Source organism: Uloborus diversus, chromosome 2 (genome assembly GCF_026930045.1).
Source record: "Uloborus diversus isolate 005 chromosome 2, Udiv.v.3.1, whole genome shotgun sequence".
Classification (NCBI taxonomy): Eukaryota; Metazoa; Arthropoda; class Arachnida; order Araneae; family Uloboridae; genus Uloborus; species Uloborus diversus.
The window spans coordinates 171539799-171557045 of record NC_072732.1 but is presented as its reverse complement, the minus strand read 5'-3'; the positions used below and the strand labels follow the sequence as shown (position 1 = coordinate 171557045).

The following is a 17247-nucleotide window of genomic DNA, read 5'->3' as shown; positions in this document are numbered from 1 at the left end:
ATGTCTATTGTCTCTTTTTGTTAGATTTTGCTACAAGTGTGTTTTGTCATTCCGTAAAATTTGAAGCATCACTTGGTAAATTAATAATTTGATCCCTTCAAAAATTTCTTCAGGCACCACTAATTATTGACTGTCAAAAGTAAACATGAATTAATAAATTATTAATTGCAAAGCATATATTTACTGACATGAATTAAAGACATCAAGAGAAAAATTGTTTCATGTACAAGTTTTATGCACTGAACATTTTCTATATCATAGCTTTTACAAATTTCCCTGCATGTGACTTACATCTAATAAGTTTTTTATGTTGGCAGAACTGTATTTTCAAGAAATCATTGTTCAAATCAAAGATATTGAAAATTTACAGTGGGTGCCGGGTTTCGAAAACCAGTGGGGGTGCTCAAACACCAAGCACAAAAAACGGGGGGGGGGGGGGAGCACAAACAAGGCCAATTTTTCAGAGCGTATAACTCTCACATATGACAAATATTTCTTTTCAGTATTCACTTTTTTGTGAATATACGTTATGTTTTTGAATTCTGTTCAATTATCTAAATTTATTTTGTATTTATGTATTTAATTTTTAGGAAGGACCAATGATTCATTGTGGAGCAGTAATAGCGGCTGGAATTTCTCAAGGGAAAAGCACATCGCTAAGGAAAAATTGCAAGGTTCTAATGTTCTTTCACAATTCATATTTTCTTATATGATTGATGAACCAAATTGTCTAAGTAGTATTGGATTCAAACAAAGAAAAATATTTTTTTTCTCTTTCATTCAAATTTATAAGGAGTAATAAAAGTGCTTCACCAATTTGATAGTTTGTCTTGTGCATTCACTAAACTGCATTGCAAAAATTTGATATTTAAGTCTTTTTTCTTGTATGTAACAAGCTTATATACTACTTCCTGGTTCGTATGCTTTTTAAAAACTTTGAAAACCACTTGAAATAAAATGGTTCATTTTTAAGTGCTTGAAAACCTTTAAAAACATTAAAATATGAGAGATTGCAAAGACTCCAAAAGATGCCGTTCGGGTTTATACGGATGGGCAGTACAGACGAATATAACTGATCTGGCAGTGGAATAAACATCAAATCGCAAAATCAGGACTTCAGGAAACGGAGGAGAAACCTCGATTTCTGCTCAGTATTTCGCATTGAGCTAATAGCCATTGATAAAGCCCTTGGTTCTCATGTGTCTCCTCCCAATGGAAACAAGAAATAGGTTCTGTCTGATAGCAGAAGTGCAATATACCACTTGTTCAACTGGCAAAGTGTGAGAGATGATGTTGGAGTGTCAGTACTCAAGAAGTTGAAATGGCTTTCCATATCCCATAATGCAATGAATCTGATGCCATCAGATTCATCTGCAGTGGATCCTTTCCCATTGTCGATCTCAAGGTTAATGAGATAGTGGACACTGGCTATGGCTGGTGTTTCTGAGGTCAGTGTGCTATCAGCACCCCTCACCTTTATGGAGGATCTCTCAAAAATAAAACGCAAGAATGGGACCGTTTGGACTCCCCCCCCCCCCCCCCAAATAATCATTGGTATCAGTGTTCTTGTCCTGGAAGATCCCTGGCTTTCAGTTTTAATAGACAGGAACAAACTATTTTGTCCACTTTCTAAGTGATCCGCTTAAATTAATTAAAATTTCCGATGGATCCAAGAGCTTTGAAATTCGTACCAACTGTTCTTTTGAGCAGGCTTCACTTGAACACTTTCTTGGTGCCTGGGGCTCTCCAAACAGGAGTTAGTTGGCAATCCTTTATCAGTGTTGGATTTTCTGAATCTGTACAATGTCATGGACCTGGTCTCATAGGCGTGAGCAGGGCTTCAGTAATGGGGGTACCACTGTACCAGGAGGTTGAAATTACGCTTGGAAAGGCTCCCATACTTTCTCACTTTAGGAAAATTTTCAAATATTGTGAGTAAAACAGCATTTTTAAAGTGTATAAGGTAAGAAATTAATGAACCTAAAAATGTAAAACTTTATCCACTTTGGTATTAATTTTCATTTCTATGTGCTAATGGGGATACCCCTGGTGACCCCCGTGCGCACGCCTATGCCTGGTCTCGCACTGCTGGCAAACGGGGCGTGCAACGACACCAACACACTTGTTTGAAACAGAAGATGATGGACTTATTCTTTGTTAGGAAGTGATGCAAATATTAAGATTTTTTTTTAGTGTGTTGTTGACAGTTCTGTATAATCTTGTTACAAAACATGGTTTTAATTCTAATGAACAGTAAGTCAGCTTATTTAAGAATTTACTTTGTACATCACTCATTCTACCCTGAATATCCGGATTTTTGATTATCAGGATTTCCCTAGTTAGCCTGAATAAATGAAGTTGTACTGTACCAATGAAAACAAATCAAAAATTTTATCGAAATTTGGTTTGTAGTTTTAGGGTTTTTAAACACAAACATACATTTGCTGTATTTTTATAAATTAAGATATATGTTTATATTACAGATTTTTGAGCAATTTCGAGAAGATCATGAGAAAAGAGACTTTGTATCTGCTGGTGCAGCTGCAGGGGTTGCCGCTGCTTTTGGTGCTCCAGTTGGTAAGTTTGAAGACTAATTATTGTAAAAGAGTGCAACATACTTTTCTTTTTATTGATTATAATTTTCCATCCCTACACATACTATACTGAGTATTGAAAGGACTGTAAATTTTGTATAACATCTTTAATTTTGTAAAAATGTTTGAACTTAATTTCCGAAAAACCATTTCATGAGAATTATAAATTATGATCTGACTTATAGCCAACTTTTGAAATTTTTTAAACCTAATTTATAAGTGAAAGAATAATAATAATAATTGCCATTCATTATTTTACAGGTGGAGTACTTTTCAGTTTAGAAGAAGGAGCTAGCTTTTGGAATCAATCACTTACGTGGCGTATAGTAAGAATTATTTTTTCTTAAATAAAATTAATTGCTTTTTATAAGGCAAAAAACATATGCAAACAGAGGTACCTTGTATGCTTGTAAGGAATTACATTGTAGTTGCCTGTCAGAATATATTTAACTAACTGCTACTTCTCTTTTTGCATATAAAAACATGTACTAGACACGGGGATCAAAGTAGACCTATATTTCCTATAAATTTTATATTTTTATAAAAAGTTAAAAAAAATCCTATACTTTCTATAAGTCCTATATTTAAGAAAATTATCCTATAGTTTTTGGTACCCCAGGAACTACTATCCAAATTTCACAATGTTACTACAGCAAAAATGCTGCCATTGCTCGTTACTGTGACCCATGATGTATTATTTTGACTTTTAGACTCGGAAGTCTTCCTATGAATGGCAAAAAAGCTCCATTGATAAATATTGGGATTTTATCTTTGAACTGGAGAAGGGAAATGGAAAGTTGTAATTCCTCATCTAAAGGTTGTTCTTACTTTTTCCAATGACAAAGCATCCATGTAAAGAGGCATTTCTGTGAACAAGATAATTGTATCAAAAATGAAAAACCTAACAAAAGTTTGGACATTATTTTTATTCTTAGTTAAAATAATAAGATGCAGTAAAAAACTAAGCAGAATAATTGAAGAAATTATTTATTTTGTCAAAGCAGCACCCTCTGGAGATTAAAAAAGATAACTTAGAAGAAATAAAAATTTTTTAAATGTGGAACCTAAACATAATCCAGCTCCCCCTCCCAAATAAAAAAAAAGCCACAAGACTAAGAAAATCATTTCATAGACTCGAGCAATGATAGACGAGAGGACTAGCACACTGCAATTGGTGCTTAAATAAAAATGCATGACTACTATTTAGGCACGTTAAGCTTTAATAGAAGCTGGAATGAAAGGGTAAAAAGATATTCAGAAATAGACAAAAGGTTAAATGTAGTTTGTTTCTGTATAATTTTTTATTGAAATATAGGTTTTCTCTCCTCCTCCCCCCCCCAAATATTATTATTATTATTATTATTTTTTTTTTTGGCGTGACAAATTTCAGTTCACGTCATTCATTGTGACGACAGAAAATTACAGGATCAATAAGGCATATGATCCTGTGTTAACGAGTAGCACAAAAAGGTGATTTCTTTTTATATTATGAATGTAAAATTTAAAGATTGTTGTTTACATTTAACTTTTTTTTGTCCTATATCTTTTTTGAAAAAAACCACCTACATTTTGTGTCCTGGCCACTTTGATCCCTACAGATAGGGGAAATCAGATTTCAGAACTCAGGGTTCGTACCCTCCTTCAAAACTCCTTCAATACTCCTTCATTTAAGAAATTTTTTTGAAGGGCCCTTCAAACTCCTTCATTTTGGTGTTAACTCCTTCAAAACTCCTTCTTTTTTAGTTCAAGGCTGCATAATCTTTCTTTATGACAGTAACTTAAAATACTTCGCTCGATAACTTAACTTCTCCACAAGGGCAAAGGCATAAAGGCAATTTCAATGCAGTAATTTCGTATATTTATTTTTTTCGTAAAGATGTAATTTACAAATTGATCATAGAAGTCAAAAAAGTTGAGGGTGAAACATTATTAGATGACTAAGACATTTCATAGGTGAAGTAAGACATGCTTAAATGGTGCTTGGCTATTTTTTCAAGTTTTATGATTATTGTTTTTTCTTCCACCATACTCTCAGCAGCAAAAGTCAGTTTGTCTAATTATTTTTTAACTATTTAAAAATACTTGAGTAGGTGTACTATGTGAAGTGATTATGTTAAAAAAAATAATTGTTTAGTAAATCGCAGATATGATATTGTAAAAAGGGTCATCCACAAGTGATGTCATGCCTTGAGTAGGGTGGAGCTTATTTTTCAACTATGAAAATATTAACCTCTTACCCTCTCATTTTGTTCCTTTGTATGAAAAAAAAATTCAGGCCAAATATTAGCACATTTAAAGATTATTTAGAGGTAGCTCAACAACTGTGAAAATTTTAACATTGCGGGAATTTTTTTTTTTTCGAAAAACAAAGATTCCTTACTTTTCCATTATTTTATAAATATATACCTTTGACTTATTTTAACTTCACATATAACTTACTAGATAGCACCGCTAGGCAGACCACAAATACTTAAAAGCCATGCTAGCTCTGATTTAGCCATTTTGTTTTAGGATGTGACATCTTTAGCTGCACAAAACACATTTGGTTATTTTAGCACTTAGTTTGTTTTCAGTATTTTATTTTTGCTTCAGTTTTGAAAGCAAAATGATTGCAAAAGCCACAAGATCTCAAAGTGACTTGTATTTTCTTGGTGGGTCAGTTCTAGAATTAAAAGGTGGAAAACTGCCATCCTTGCGTATGGCTCTGGGACATTTTTTGCATCATCATCTTGAATTGAAGAAAACCGTAAGACAAGCTTCAACTCTGACCATCACAGAAATTGCCAAGTTTTGGCAAAAAGCTAGAATTCCTATGCAAGACAACCAAAATTGTCAAATGAAGCTTGAAAAGTTGTATAAAGAGTGGCAGCTTTTGAAAAAAAATAAAGCTCGATGTTCATCAACACAGCAAGCTAAGGAATCAACTTTTCTCTCTAAACTAGAAGATCTTTTTGATGTTGCTCATGCTGATGTTTTAACCGGTAAAGCAGTCTTACAAGAAGACAAAGACTTTTTAATAGCACAAAGGAAGAAAGGTAGATGTGGATCAATGTTAGGAGTTGATAAAAAGCTTGATATAAAAGTGAAAAAAGCTCTTGAGCGAGAAACAAAAGCAAATGCCCAAATACAGCAACAGAAAATTAAAGAATTAAAAGATTCTATAGTGGAACTTGAATCATCTACTGATACTGAAACTGATAGCAACTTAAGCTCAACGGAAGAAGGTAAGAAAATGGATATCACAGAACAAGCATCAAAAAGACAGAAAAGGAAGCGAGGGAGAAAAACTATAGTTACTCCCCAACTTGCTGCAGCTTTGGACAGAACAAAAGAGTCAGACCGAAAGGCTTTCTATGTCATAGCAGAAACTGCAAAAGGCTTAGGATTCAATATCAATGAATTTTCTTTGAATAAGGACTCAATTCGCCGTCAAAGAAGGAAGGAAAGAGTTCAAAAATATGCAGACATAAAGGCTAAGTTTCAACCTAATGTCCCTCTAGTTATCCATTGGGACATCAAATTAATTCCTGATTTAGTTGCAAAAGATAAAGTGGATCGCCTGCCTGTACTAGTAACTGGGAAAGGAATTCACCCCTAGCTTCCATCTGGGACAGGTGAGGCACAAGCTACAGCAGTATTTAAAGCTATTGAAAGCTGGGGAATATCAAACATACGTGCTATATGTTTTGACACAACCAGTTCAAACACTTGCAGTAACTCGGGTGCAAGTCATCGAGGAACACGGAACACCGCAGAATATACCCTGACAGCAGGAAAGTGACTTTATCTGGGACTGTTTCAAAACAATAACTTGTTTCCAGAACAATGCCAGGTGCATTTTGTTACCCAGAAACCACCTTCTTTCATGTCTCAATTGATTTACAAGTGCTATATAAATAAATGTGTAACTATCATTTTTTGTCGAAATTTTCTCTATGTAACAAACTTCAAGTTCATTGAGCTACCTCTAAATATCAAAATTTTTCATTCAAACTTCATATTTAGTGGTTTTTCATCAAAAGGAACAAATTAAGAGGGTAAGACCTACAAAAATTAAAACTTTATTTTTTCAGTGCAAATAAGCTCCACCCTAGCCTTGAGGGAAGGCCATGTTCATGAAATTGTGACAAGAGGAAGAGAGAGGGTGGCAAAAAGTGACATCACACCGTTATTATAACAATATGTTTATAAAAAATCACGTGTGACACTTTGTGGAAAAGGGTGAAGGGGTCAAATATGTTGAAAAAAAGTGTGACATCGTTTAAGGACAGCCCGTTAGTGCTCCTTCAAAATCTCATTTTACTCCTTCAAAACTCCTCCGAAACTCCTTCATTTTATTTCTGAAATTGAGTACTAACCCTGGAACTAGTAGCAGTGTAAATAATTGTTTGCTTAGTATAACTTAAATTCATAAGATGTTTCCGAGGTTCAAAAACCAATTATACTTACGTCATTATAATGAAAACTTAAATTTTCTAAAAGCAAATTGAAGTGGACTGATACAATTAAAAACAAATGTAAAATGAAAGCTAATAAATAACAATAACTAAATAGTTTCATCCTCTTAGTTCAAGTGTCAAGACAAAATCAATATTTTACCAAAAACCTAACTTAATCAAATCAATTCTGGCACATAGAAGCCTGGGCATTATACAACACTGTAGTTGAGGCAAGCCTAACCTGGGAGCATCGCAATGCTGTGATTAGGATCTGCGTAGTCTTAACAATGCTGCCAGGTTAGGTTTCCCTCATTATAGTTTTGTCTAAACAAATTTTGCCCTATAGCATGTAATAACATTGTCAGTAGTCCTTGTGTTAGGTACTTATATACCGTTGATTTTTTTTTATCTTCAATAATTCTTTTCTATAATTCCAACATTTTTGGCACTGCAAAAAAAAAAAAAAAAATGTCCCGATATTTTGATTAAGTCAAGAATAGTTACAAAGATACATTATGCTGTACAAATCTTTTCATTAGTCATTTATGTTCATGATCATTGCAAAATAAATTTCTGTGAAATACTGTGCTCAATATTTTCATTTTCATGCATTTGCTTTACAGTTTTTTTGCTCGATGATATCATATTTTACTCTGAACATCACTTTGTCCGCCACTAATAATCATCCTGGGGCATTGTCTTATCCTGGGTTAATAAATTTTGGTAAATTTGATGTAAGTAATTCATTTAATTATATTCAGTTATGTAATTATAGTATTTGTTTGCTTCTTATGCTTTTCTCATGAAGACACACACCTAAGAAATTCAATTCATTGTTAGCCAATATTTCTATTATTATCTATCAGTTAGGTTGTCTACTCACCTGTAACACCTAAACATCCCAGAAAAATTAGAAATTTTTTTAAATTCCCAAGCAAAATATTTTTTTTTCTGGTTAAAAAATTAGATTTAACATTGCAATATCAGGAAAAAGAAATTAACTTTTAAATCTTTGCAGAACTTCTTGCAATTCTTTTTGTCCATTTTAATTCTTTATGCCCCCCCCCCCTTCAGGATGAAAAATATTTTCTATCCTTTAAATTTCAGTTACTTAGCAAAATACTATTAATATAAAGATAAAATAACATGAAATTAATTTGTCAAGAATTGATGTTGCTCATCTTTCAGGAAAAAAAAAAAAAGCTTCTGAGTATTAAATTTCATATTTACCAAATCTATGAGGTATGTGTGCAGTGCTGGATTTATCTAGAAGTTAAACAAGCTTTAGTGTAGGGCCCTTGCTTTGTTGGGGGCACCCAAATTCTGAAAAAATGAAAAGCACTTCAAAAATACAGTACCAAGTGTATAAAAATTCAGAAAAATGTTATAAACCTTGAATTTTAAGATTTCAGTAGCAAATTGTGCCAAATTCAGTTCCTTGATATGTATAAAAAATGTAAAAATCATAGTTTTTCGCATTTCTGAAGCATATTGCTTGAGGTAAATTTTTGTGACTCACATATTTTATATTTTGATGTTGATTTAGGCTCAAATTCAGTATTTTGGAAGTTAATGTTATTGCTTGTTTTTATCTTACTTCTACTGCATACTGTTGATCTGTTTTGCACAAGTAAAAACTATTACATTTCTTCTATCTTTTTCTTTTCCTGCATTACGTGATTGAAAAAACTTGTTGCTATGAGAACTCTTTAATTTTATCTATTTTTAAAGTATTTTATGATTTTTTTACTATTGATCATTTTTCATTTAATTCTGTGTATTTGTTGATAAGTTGGGGACATGATCATGAAATAACTATACCAAAAGCTGATGTGAACAATTGATGATGCACTTATCTTTTCTCCTCCCTCGCTCTTTTTCTCTGTCAATTATCTTCAATGATTCGGCAAACCATAAACAATTTTTATTTGATTTGATTTTAATTTGTAAAAGTGCATAACTTTTCAGGGTTCGTATCGGTCATGGAAATCCTGGAAAGTCATGGAAAAAAAAAGCAAATTTCAGACCTAGAAAAGTCATGGAAAATTTAAATTTTCATTGAAAGTCATGGAAAGTTATTTCAAGTCATGGAAAAATGTCTTGGACAAAGAGAAAGTAACAGTAACTAAAAGAGCATTAGAAATCTTGAGTGATTTAACAGTACAGCACATAAAAGCTATTAAAAGTGGAGAATTGAACGATCCCAAAATCAAATATGAATTTTGAAATCCTATTGCATCCACTTCTGTCGCAGCCGCTTGCTTTTTTTTTTTGCAATGTCATTTTACTGCTTTGACTCCACTTTTTTTGAATTAACTGTTATTTTCAACACTTCTAATATTTCATATTCTGTAGTAGCGAACTTGCACGTTCTTGGTTTTGCCGGGCCAACTTAAAAAAAAGCAAGTCAATTATATCTGAGTTCATTTAATCACTCATAAGAACTATATTTAATAATATAGTTCTTATTAGAGTTAGTATATAGTTAGTATTAGTAGTATTTATTAGAGTTTATCTTAATTTGTTGATGGTTTTAGAAAATAAAGATCTTCACTCAGGGGATAGAATACAGAAAAAGAGGAATTCTAATACTCTAAAACAGTTGTGCCCAACATTTACATACATCCCACAAAACTAATCCATGCGACCCACTGCTGCGCTCAATGTCTGGATTCAAACATGTTCTGGAATTTCTGAACCTATTAATTTATATGCATTTGAAAATGTGCAAATAAGTAAACAAAACAAGTATACTTTTGAATCAGAAGATTGATTTATTACTGAATTTTTTTTTTTTTCAAAGAAGATCTGGTGAAAGATCTAGTTTAGAAACATAAAGAACTAAACTATGTGGCTTTACTTTAAAGAACCAAAATACTGTCAAGTTACGTGGATAATTAAATGCTCTGTTGGTCATTGAAAGGTTACTTTTGAAGCAAATTTATTGAAACTTATTAATGACTCATTCAACTTTGTCCCATTCAATATCATTCTGCCTGTTTATTAAAAAAAAGTTAGGCATTTAAGCATCATCATATTTCTTTCACTGCATTTTTACTTAAATTTATATGAGAAGACAAATAAGAATAGTTTAGGTTTTTAAGTGTACACTTATATTTTTTCCATTATGAGTAAGTGCTTCAATGAGGCTGTGGCCTTCACACTAATGCTCATTTCCAAAAATTAGCAAGTTTGAGATTAGATAGTGCTATTCTCTTCGTGTAACAAGGTCATGAAAATTTTCATTGAAGTCATGAAAAAGTCTTGGAAAAGTCATGGAATTTTTTCATCCAATTAAAGTATGAACCCTGACTTTTAAACAATATTTGTTTCCCTATTTTACCCCGACTAGTCTCAATTACCCCCTATAAGGCCTCAAAACTTAGAATTGAATATCTTTTTTTCAAACTTTCTCGATTTTTTAGAGTTGGAGATACTCCATGCCCCACTTAAATCTTCATTGTATCACTCCCTTAATACCCATCCTCCTCTCAGGTCAATCAAAAAAAAAAGGAAAAAGTCATCAAACACATGAAAAAATGAGAAAAATTTGGGGTTCTATATTGGGGAAAAAGGACACACTGAAAAAAGGCCTGTTTTGCCTTTGACAAAAGTTGTCCTAACTACAAAATGGACCCCATACCTAAAATTGCTTAATGCCCTGTTAAGTCTAAATCCGACCTTGTTAGTGGGTCATAAACAGATTTCTAATTTGGTGTGTTTAGAAATTTATACATTAGGCACAATTTATATTTAGGTTTTATGTACAATTTTGTGCCATTTTGTTAAACCTTTATATTTTTAATTTTTCTTCCAAGTTTGTTTAATGAATAAATTCTTCATGTTATTTATTATTTTGATTTTGCTTTTGTTTTATAGAACCTTGATTACTCAGTCGAAGAACTTCCTTTATATGTATTAATGGGTGTGATAGGTAAGTTTTTATGATTAGATTACTTTTATTCAGTAATTGTATCCAGGCAACATGCACACTGCACATATCTATATGTGGTCTCTTACTGCACTCGGCTGAAAGTAGGAAGTGCAAATCAGCTGGGCAACACTTGTTTGTGGAGTCAAGTGTGTGGATTGTCAAATAGACTCAGTTAAAGTTGAAAAGATTTTTTTCAGAACTGAAAAAAAAAAAAAAAAGAAAAAAAAAAAGAGAAGTGCTTTTTTTTATACATCTTTAAGAATATGTGGACTGTGGAGGCATATGTCAAAATTTGACTTAAAGCTTGAAGAATTGATGTTGTACTTGCAAAATTTATGTTCCAAGGTTGCTTCATAAAGTAGAATACAGTAAGCAAACAAGACAGAAAAACTTCCTATAAAAAGCCATTAAACTTGATTCAATTTGATACATAGACAATGAGGAAACATACAAATGTATTGTACTAATAATGTCAGCACACATCAATTATAAACTGATTGTTCCTATTGAGTTACTGTCCCCATTTTGCAGCAGCTCTATCGTAATACATTTAACCCAATTTCTTCTTAGCTTTATCAAAATTATATTATAACTTTGTGCATTTAATAGTACGGTTTTTTCAAAAAAGTGGTATTTTAGAAATATTTGCATTGTTGTCAATTGTCGTCAAGCAAAAAAGAAAACCAATGTGTTCTTAACAAAAATTAGTTCTTTGTACTGTTAAAATGTCTTTTTTTCTTCTCTCTTTCCATTTTTGCCAGTGGTACAGTTGCTCTTGTGTAATTTCATACTACTATAAGTCTATTACAATATATTCCATACACTGCTAATTGACTAACGTTTCTTGTGAGAAGTTTTGTAATTGATCAATTGATCTCTCTTTTTTTTTAATGTAACAATGTTAGTGCAAGCATTGAACCCAATTGGTTGCACTAGTTCAAATTGGTATTTAAACTACTTAATTTTTTTATGCCTGAAATGTTAACACATTTTTACTTTTTTATTAGAAGTATTCAGATTTATTCTGTTTGTTGAAGTTGTTTATTCAAAAATCATCTTTTGTATGATAAACTTTAACCTAGGTTCTCCCAAAATTTTTGCAATTTTTAAAATTGCAGTCAATCTAATTACTAACCACTATTAAAACAATTAATATGTGTACAAAAATTCTAACTATTTTGGGAGGTTGTAGACTTTTAAGAAGGTAATAAGATACTTCACTGAAATCAACTTAGTTTTAACACAATAATTTTTATAAATGTTCTAACAAGTACAAAATAAATAAATAAATATGTTTGTAAAAAAATAACAGTAGTTAACGATGTAGATACATGCTAATTATAAGTAGGGGGAGGTGGGGTACATTGGACCATGGGGCACGTTGGACCGGTCTCAATTACAGTAGACCCTCATTTTACGCTCACATTACGCTCATTTTTTCGATTATATGGGGTTTAAGATTTGACACCTTTATTTTATTCTATGCGGATGAGTTTGGGCTTTACGGGTTTGCAGCAATGCAAACAGATAACATTTTCCTCTCTTACAAAATCTAAACTCCTAGAGATTGCAGATCATACATAATAAACTGCATTTTGGCGTGCTAATAACCGAACTTGTGCCCCTGGAAACATTTTATGCGATTGGTTCCTAATCTCTTTCCAGAAGTAAAGTTATTAAACTCATACAGTTCAGAGCTCACTGGAAGAAAAACTTTTAGGAGAGACAAAGGAGGCCAAAACTGACAAGGATACCGATTTCAGTGACACATGACCAAAAACGTTCACATTGAAATTTTTGAACCATTCCTGGACAATATAAATGATCTTTCTGAATTGTTAGTGAAGGAAGATTCTGCCATGAAAATGACGCAAGTGATCATGGATATGCTCTGCAAAGAATTACAGAGAAAAATTCTTAATGACTGACAAAAGACTATCATAGCGAGCTCCTCTTTATAAACAGAACACGAAATTAGTTTATGTTTTCTTAATGCATGTTGTGCGTAAAAATCAAGATAAGTACACATTAAACTTATTATACAATTAATCATCACTGGAATGAAGTATTTTATGTACGGAACCTAACCCCTATTTTAACACGACTATTAGATCTAACACTACTATTAGGATTTACGTGGTATTTCCATGAAACGTAACCCCCGCATAAAACAAGGGTCTACTGTATTTTAATACTACAGTCAAACCCCATTAACAAGAATTCAAATAACACCAAATTTCGTTTTGGTCGAAATAAATGCCATTCCCCATCAGATAAAGCTACAAATAAGTGTCAAATCAATCACTTAACACGAAGAGGATTTAGATGAAATCCCGCACAAGACGAAGAAAATTTTAAGGTCTTGAAGAAAAAGGGAAAAGAAAATCCCCATACTTGCACATGTTTTGAAATAATAATTATAAAAACTTAGGGCAAAAAAAAGCAAAGATAAATATTTTAATAAAAGTTATACTAAATTAATTTTACGAAAAGATTCATTTCATTCTGCACTTTTTTACAATTTATATTTTTAAATACTTCTAAATTTTCCCAGACAATTGTTTTCTAAGAGTAAAATATGCAATACATGCTATAATGAAGTTCCTGTATTAAACAATTTTTTTGTTGCTATACAAGCATTCTACACAGAAACAAAATAAAACAAATAATTGATTAAAGAATAAAAAAGTATACTATTACTTAAGATTATCTAATTTAATTTTTTTATATTTGATTTTAAAACACAAATAATGCTTACTTAAAGCTGTCAATTTTACTGTACTTTTTCTTTGAAATACAGTCGAACCTTGTTATCACGACACCTTTGGGACTGTCAACAAAGTGTCGTCGTAGCCAGAGCGACATCATAACTGGAATAGTTCAAAAAATTCATAATTGAACATTAGTTAACCATAAAATTAGGTTTAATGAAGAAATTAATAATGTTTATGTTTTTAATTAGATTTAACTAATGTAAATTTGAATTAATGGTGAATACAAAAATTATTTTAAAAAAAACAAAACCTTTCACCTCTTTTTTTTTTTTTTTTTTTTCAGTTCTACAATACTTTCTAATAAAATTTTTGAATAACATTTGTCACATTCCTTCTTCTACAAAATTACCAGCTAGAAAGAAACCAATTCAAAACTCTTCACTTTCATCCGCAATTTCATTAGATTTGGACGGCTACCCCCCCCCCCTCAACCTATGAAAAAAAACCCTTTCCAATCCTTTTATCCACTTTGAGAGTTGTGTGTCACTTTTCAATCTAATGAAGAGAACCCTTATCGCTTTTTCTCTCATGGGAGAAGCTTGTTGTGACCAGCTACAGCTCAACGTAGCTGTTGTCTTTCTCTTCTCCTGCTGTTTCTCTCGTCAACTATTACAATCCACCTGCTTTGAATTCCTTTCTATTGTCCCTCTTGTCAAAGTCTGAAATCTGTACCTTTCTGAACTTATCTACTTGCGCCCCACCATTCTCGAGGTGTCATGCCTGGTTAAAACTCTTGTCAGAGTCTGAAGTTCCCACAACGAACATTGCCAGATGTCTTCATTATTTTACTGAAAATTTTGAAAGTGCAAAGAAATATTTGATCCATTCTGCGCAGCTCAAAGCATCGTTGTAACCAGAGTTGCACGATAAAAACTTGTAAAAACAGGAGCCATTTAACATTAAAATTATATGGCTTAAGTTCAGAACTTTGAAAAAGTGACATGACATCCGAAGTGCTGTGAAATCCGGGTGTCGCGATAACGAGGTTTGACTGTATATGGTATTAGTGTAACAGAATTCTTATCTTTTTAGAATTGTTTCATGCAATGCAATGAAGATACTAAGAGCTTTTTTCCCCGTAGCAAATATTGATGTAACTTTGCATAAAAGAAACACATGACTTACCCTACCGAAACCCAGTCCAATAAAAGTACTACTTCCAAAGCTCTGGAAGTAGCACTTTTATATTCCCACATATCATTTAACACATCTTTAGTTAACTTCAATATTGCCTCATGATCTTCAATAATTGATTTTTCATTTGATTTTTAAAAAATAATTGTGTGCTAATGGTGAATGCTTATTACTGTTTTCAATTAAAGATGATTTATCAATTAAAATCAATTTAATATGTTATATAAACTTTATATTTTTCACTCTACACACAAACGAGAATAAGGTAGTTACAACGTTTGATAGTATATATCAATAAAATTATAACAAATGTTGTTTGAGTTATGCGGTCCAATGTGCCTCACCAGGCCGACCAACGTGCCTCACCCGTGGGGCATGTTGGAGCACTTTATGAGGTTCCGTTAAAAAATTAATGTAAAAAAAGTTAATTAATTGAACATTTCCAAAACAATCTGTGGTGTTGAGAAGTGTTTAGTGGAACTTATTGCAGAAAATCGAACTGCTCATTAAATTTTTTGATGAGATAATAAATATGATAAATAAAAAAGCAGACCAACGTGCCCCACCTCCCCTTATATTTGCTTATTTGTGAGTTTTCTATGTTGTTTACTACCATTACTTAGTTCTAACAAGTGTTTAATAAATTAAAAACAATTTAAAAGTTGTAGAATGATTTCATGTGAAAAAGAAGAGATGCATAGAAACATAAGAAACAAAAACACCTACAGTTAAGGAAAAAATCTTAAGAGTCATTTTTTATTCTTATGCTTATGTGACTTTTGAAATAAAAAATTAGGGAATGGCTTTTTTTTTTCAGCATCTTTTAAAAAGTATGTTTTTACTTATCTGGTTCTAGTTTCAAGCTCATAAATCTAAATTATAGCATCACTAATAATGTGTTTTGAAAAAGAAAAAAAAAAATTCCTTCAGAAATTATGTTTTGGCCCATATGAAAATGTTGTTCAACCAATGTCTTTTCATCCATGAGGTGACACCTTTTTGCATTAAAAAAGAAGTTTCTTGTAATCCGAAAACTTGTGTATACAATTTTTTGCTTGTTAAAATTGTTTTTATTGTTTTTAGTTCTGCAGTTTTGTGCTTTTTAAAATTGTTTTCTTTTTTAAATCTGTATTGTAGTTCTGCATAGTAGTTCTAAAATTGTTTTTATTTTTAAAGCTATACAGTAGTTCTAAAATTGTTTTTATTTTTTTAAGCTTTACAGTAGTTGTAAAATTTTCATTTTTTAAGCTGTACTGTAGTTCTATAAGGGTTTGATACACACAAAAAAAGTAAAACTGTTGTCTACAAATTGCAGATTTATAGTTCTGCACCATGATACTGATTGTTTTAAAGTTTTATTAAAAAACATTTCTATGTGGTTTTTCTGTTTCTAACATTTGATTTTTTTTAATAGGTGGTTTGTTTGGTGCTTTTTACAACCATATGAATTACATACTTACTGTTTTTCGTATGCGGTAAGCATGTTTTTATGTATTATGCAATCTAAATCAGTTTTAAAAAAAATATTATTAACATAATTGAGTCCCTTTTTGTTAGAAGGGTGCAGGTCAAATTTCTACCAAAATGAGTTCTATATAGTTTTTAATTGTTTGAAGATAGATACATCATTTTGTGACAAAAGGTGTTTCTAGCTGTATCCGTAACGACACATTAAACTGTCAAACTTCATGGTTTCTGTTAAAGGAGCGTTAGTCAATTCTTAGTTTTGTTGAAAGGCCATGAGGTCAACTGAGAATCCACCATGAACTGAACTCCCGTTTATTTAACGAGAAATACAGTAAACTCTGGATAACTCGAAGTTCCAAAAGAACTGCTAAAACCTTTAAGTAATTGGTAGTTCGAGTAATTGGAAAAGATTTCAAAAGGATCCCATTCGTCGGTCATTAAGCTTCATCATCATTGCTGTTTATCTTCTTCTTAAAACTCAGTTTTAACCAGGGCTTCAAAGTCAGAGGATAAATGACCGACTCCGGGAATTTTGGAACCTTCGACTCTGACTCCTTTTCCCCAACATCAGTCCAACGCCGACTCTGAGTCCACAAGCTCTGGTAGAGTTGCAGACTTGGGGAAAATGACCAACTCTGACTGTTGAAATTTTAAACCTTTGACTCCCAACTCTCTCTCCCCCCCCCCCCCCCCCCAAATCAGTCCCACTCTGACTTCACAGCCCTGGTTTTAGCTACTGTTTCTCTTATAGGTAAAGAATACTCGTCAAAGAACGATTATTCAGGTAATCCAGAAGTTTAAAAAACTATTTTTTTTTCAATTCTTGACAAAATTTTTAATCTCTCAAAGATTAGCTGACAATGAAATTTGGGGTCGTCAACCAATGCAAAAAATAGCCCTGTCTG

General features: G+C 32.1%; 1 protein-coding gene across 1 annotated transcript in view; it reads left to right on the top strand.

Annotated features, from left to right (window-relative positions):
* Nucleotides 1-17247, top strand: part of LOC129217483 (H(+)/Cl(-) exchange transporter 7-like) — a 67454-nt gene that overhangs the window by 15472 nt on the left and 34735 nt on the right. Inside the window, exons 8-13 of the mRNA XM_054851790.1 lie at nt 591-674; nt 2484-2577; nt 2856-2920; nt 7657-7767; nt 10913-10967; nt 16290-16350. Coding sequence (XP_054707765.1) covers nt 591-674; nt 2484-2577; nt 2856-2920; nt 7657-7767; nt 10913-10967; nt 16290-16350 — 470 coding nt within the window. The remainder of the gene's footprint in view (nt 1-590; nt 675-2483; nt 2578-2855; nt 2921-7656; nt 7768-10912; nt 10968-16289; nt 16351-17247) is intronic.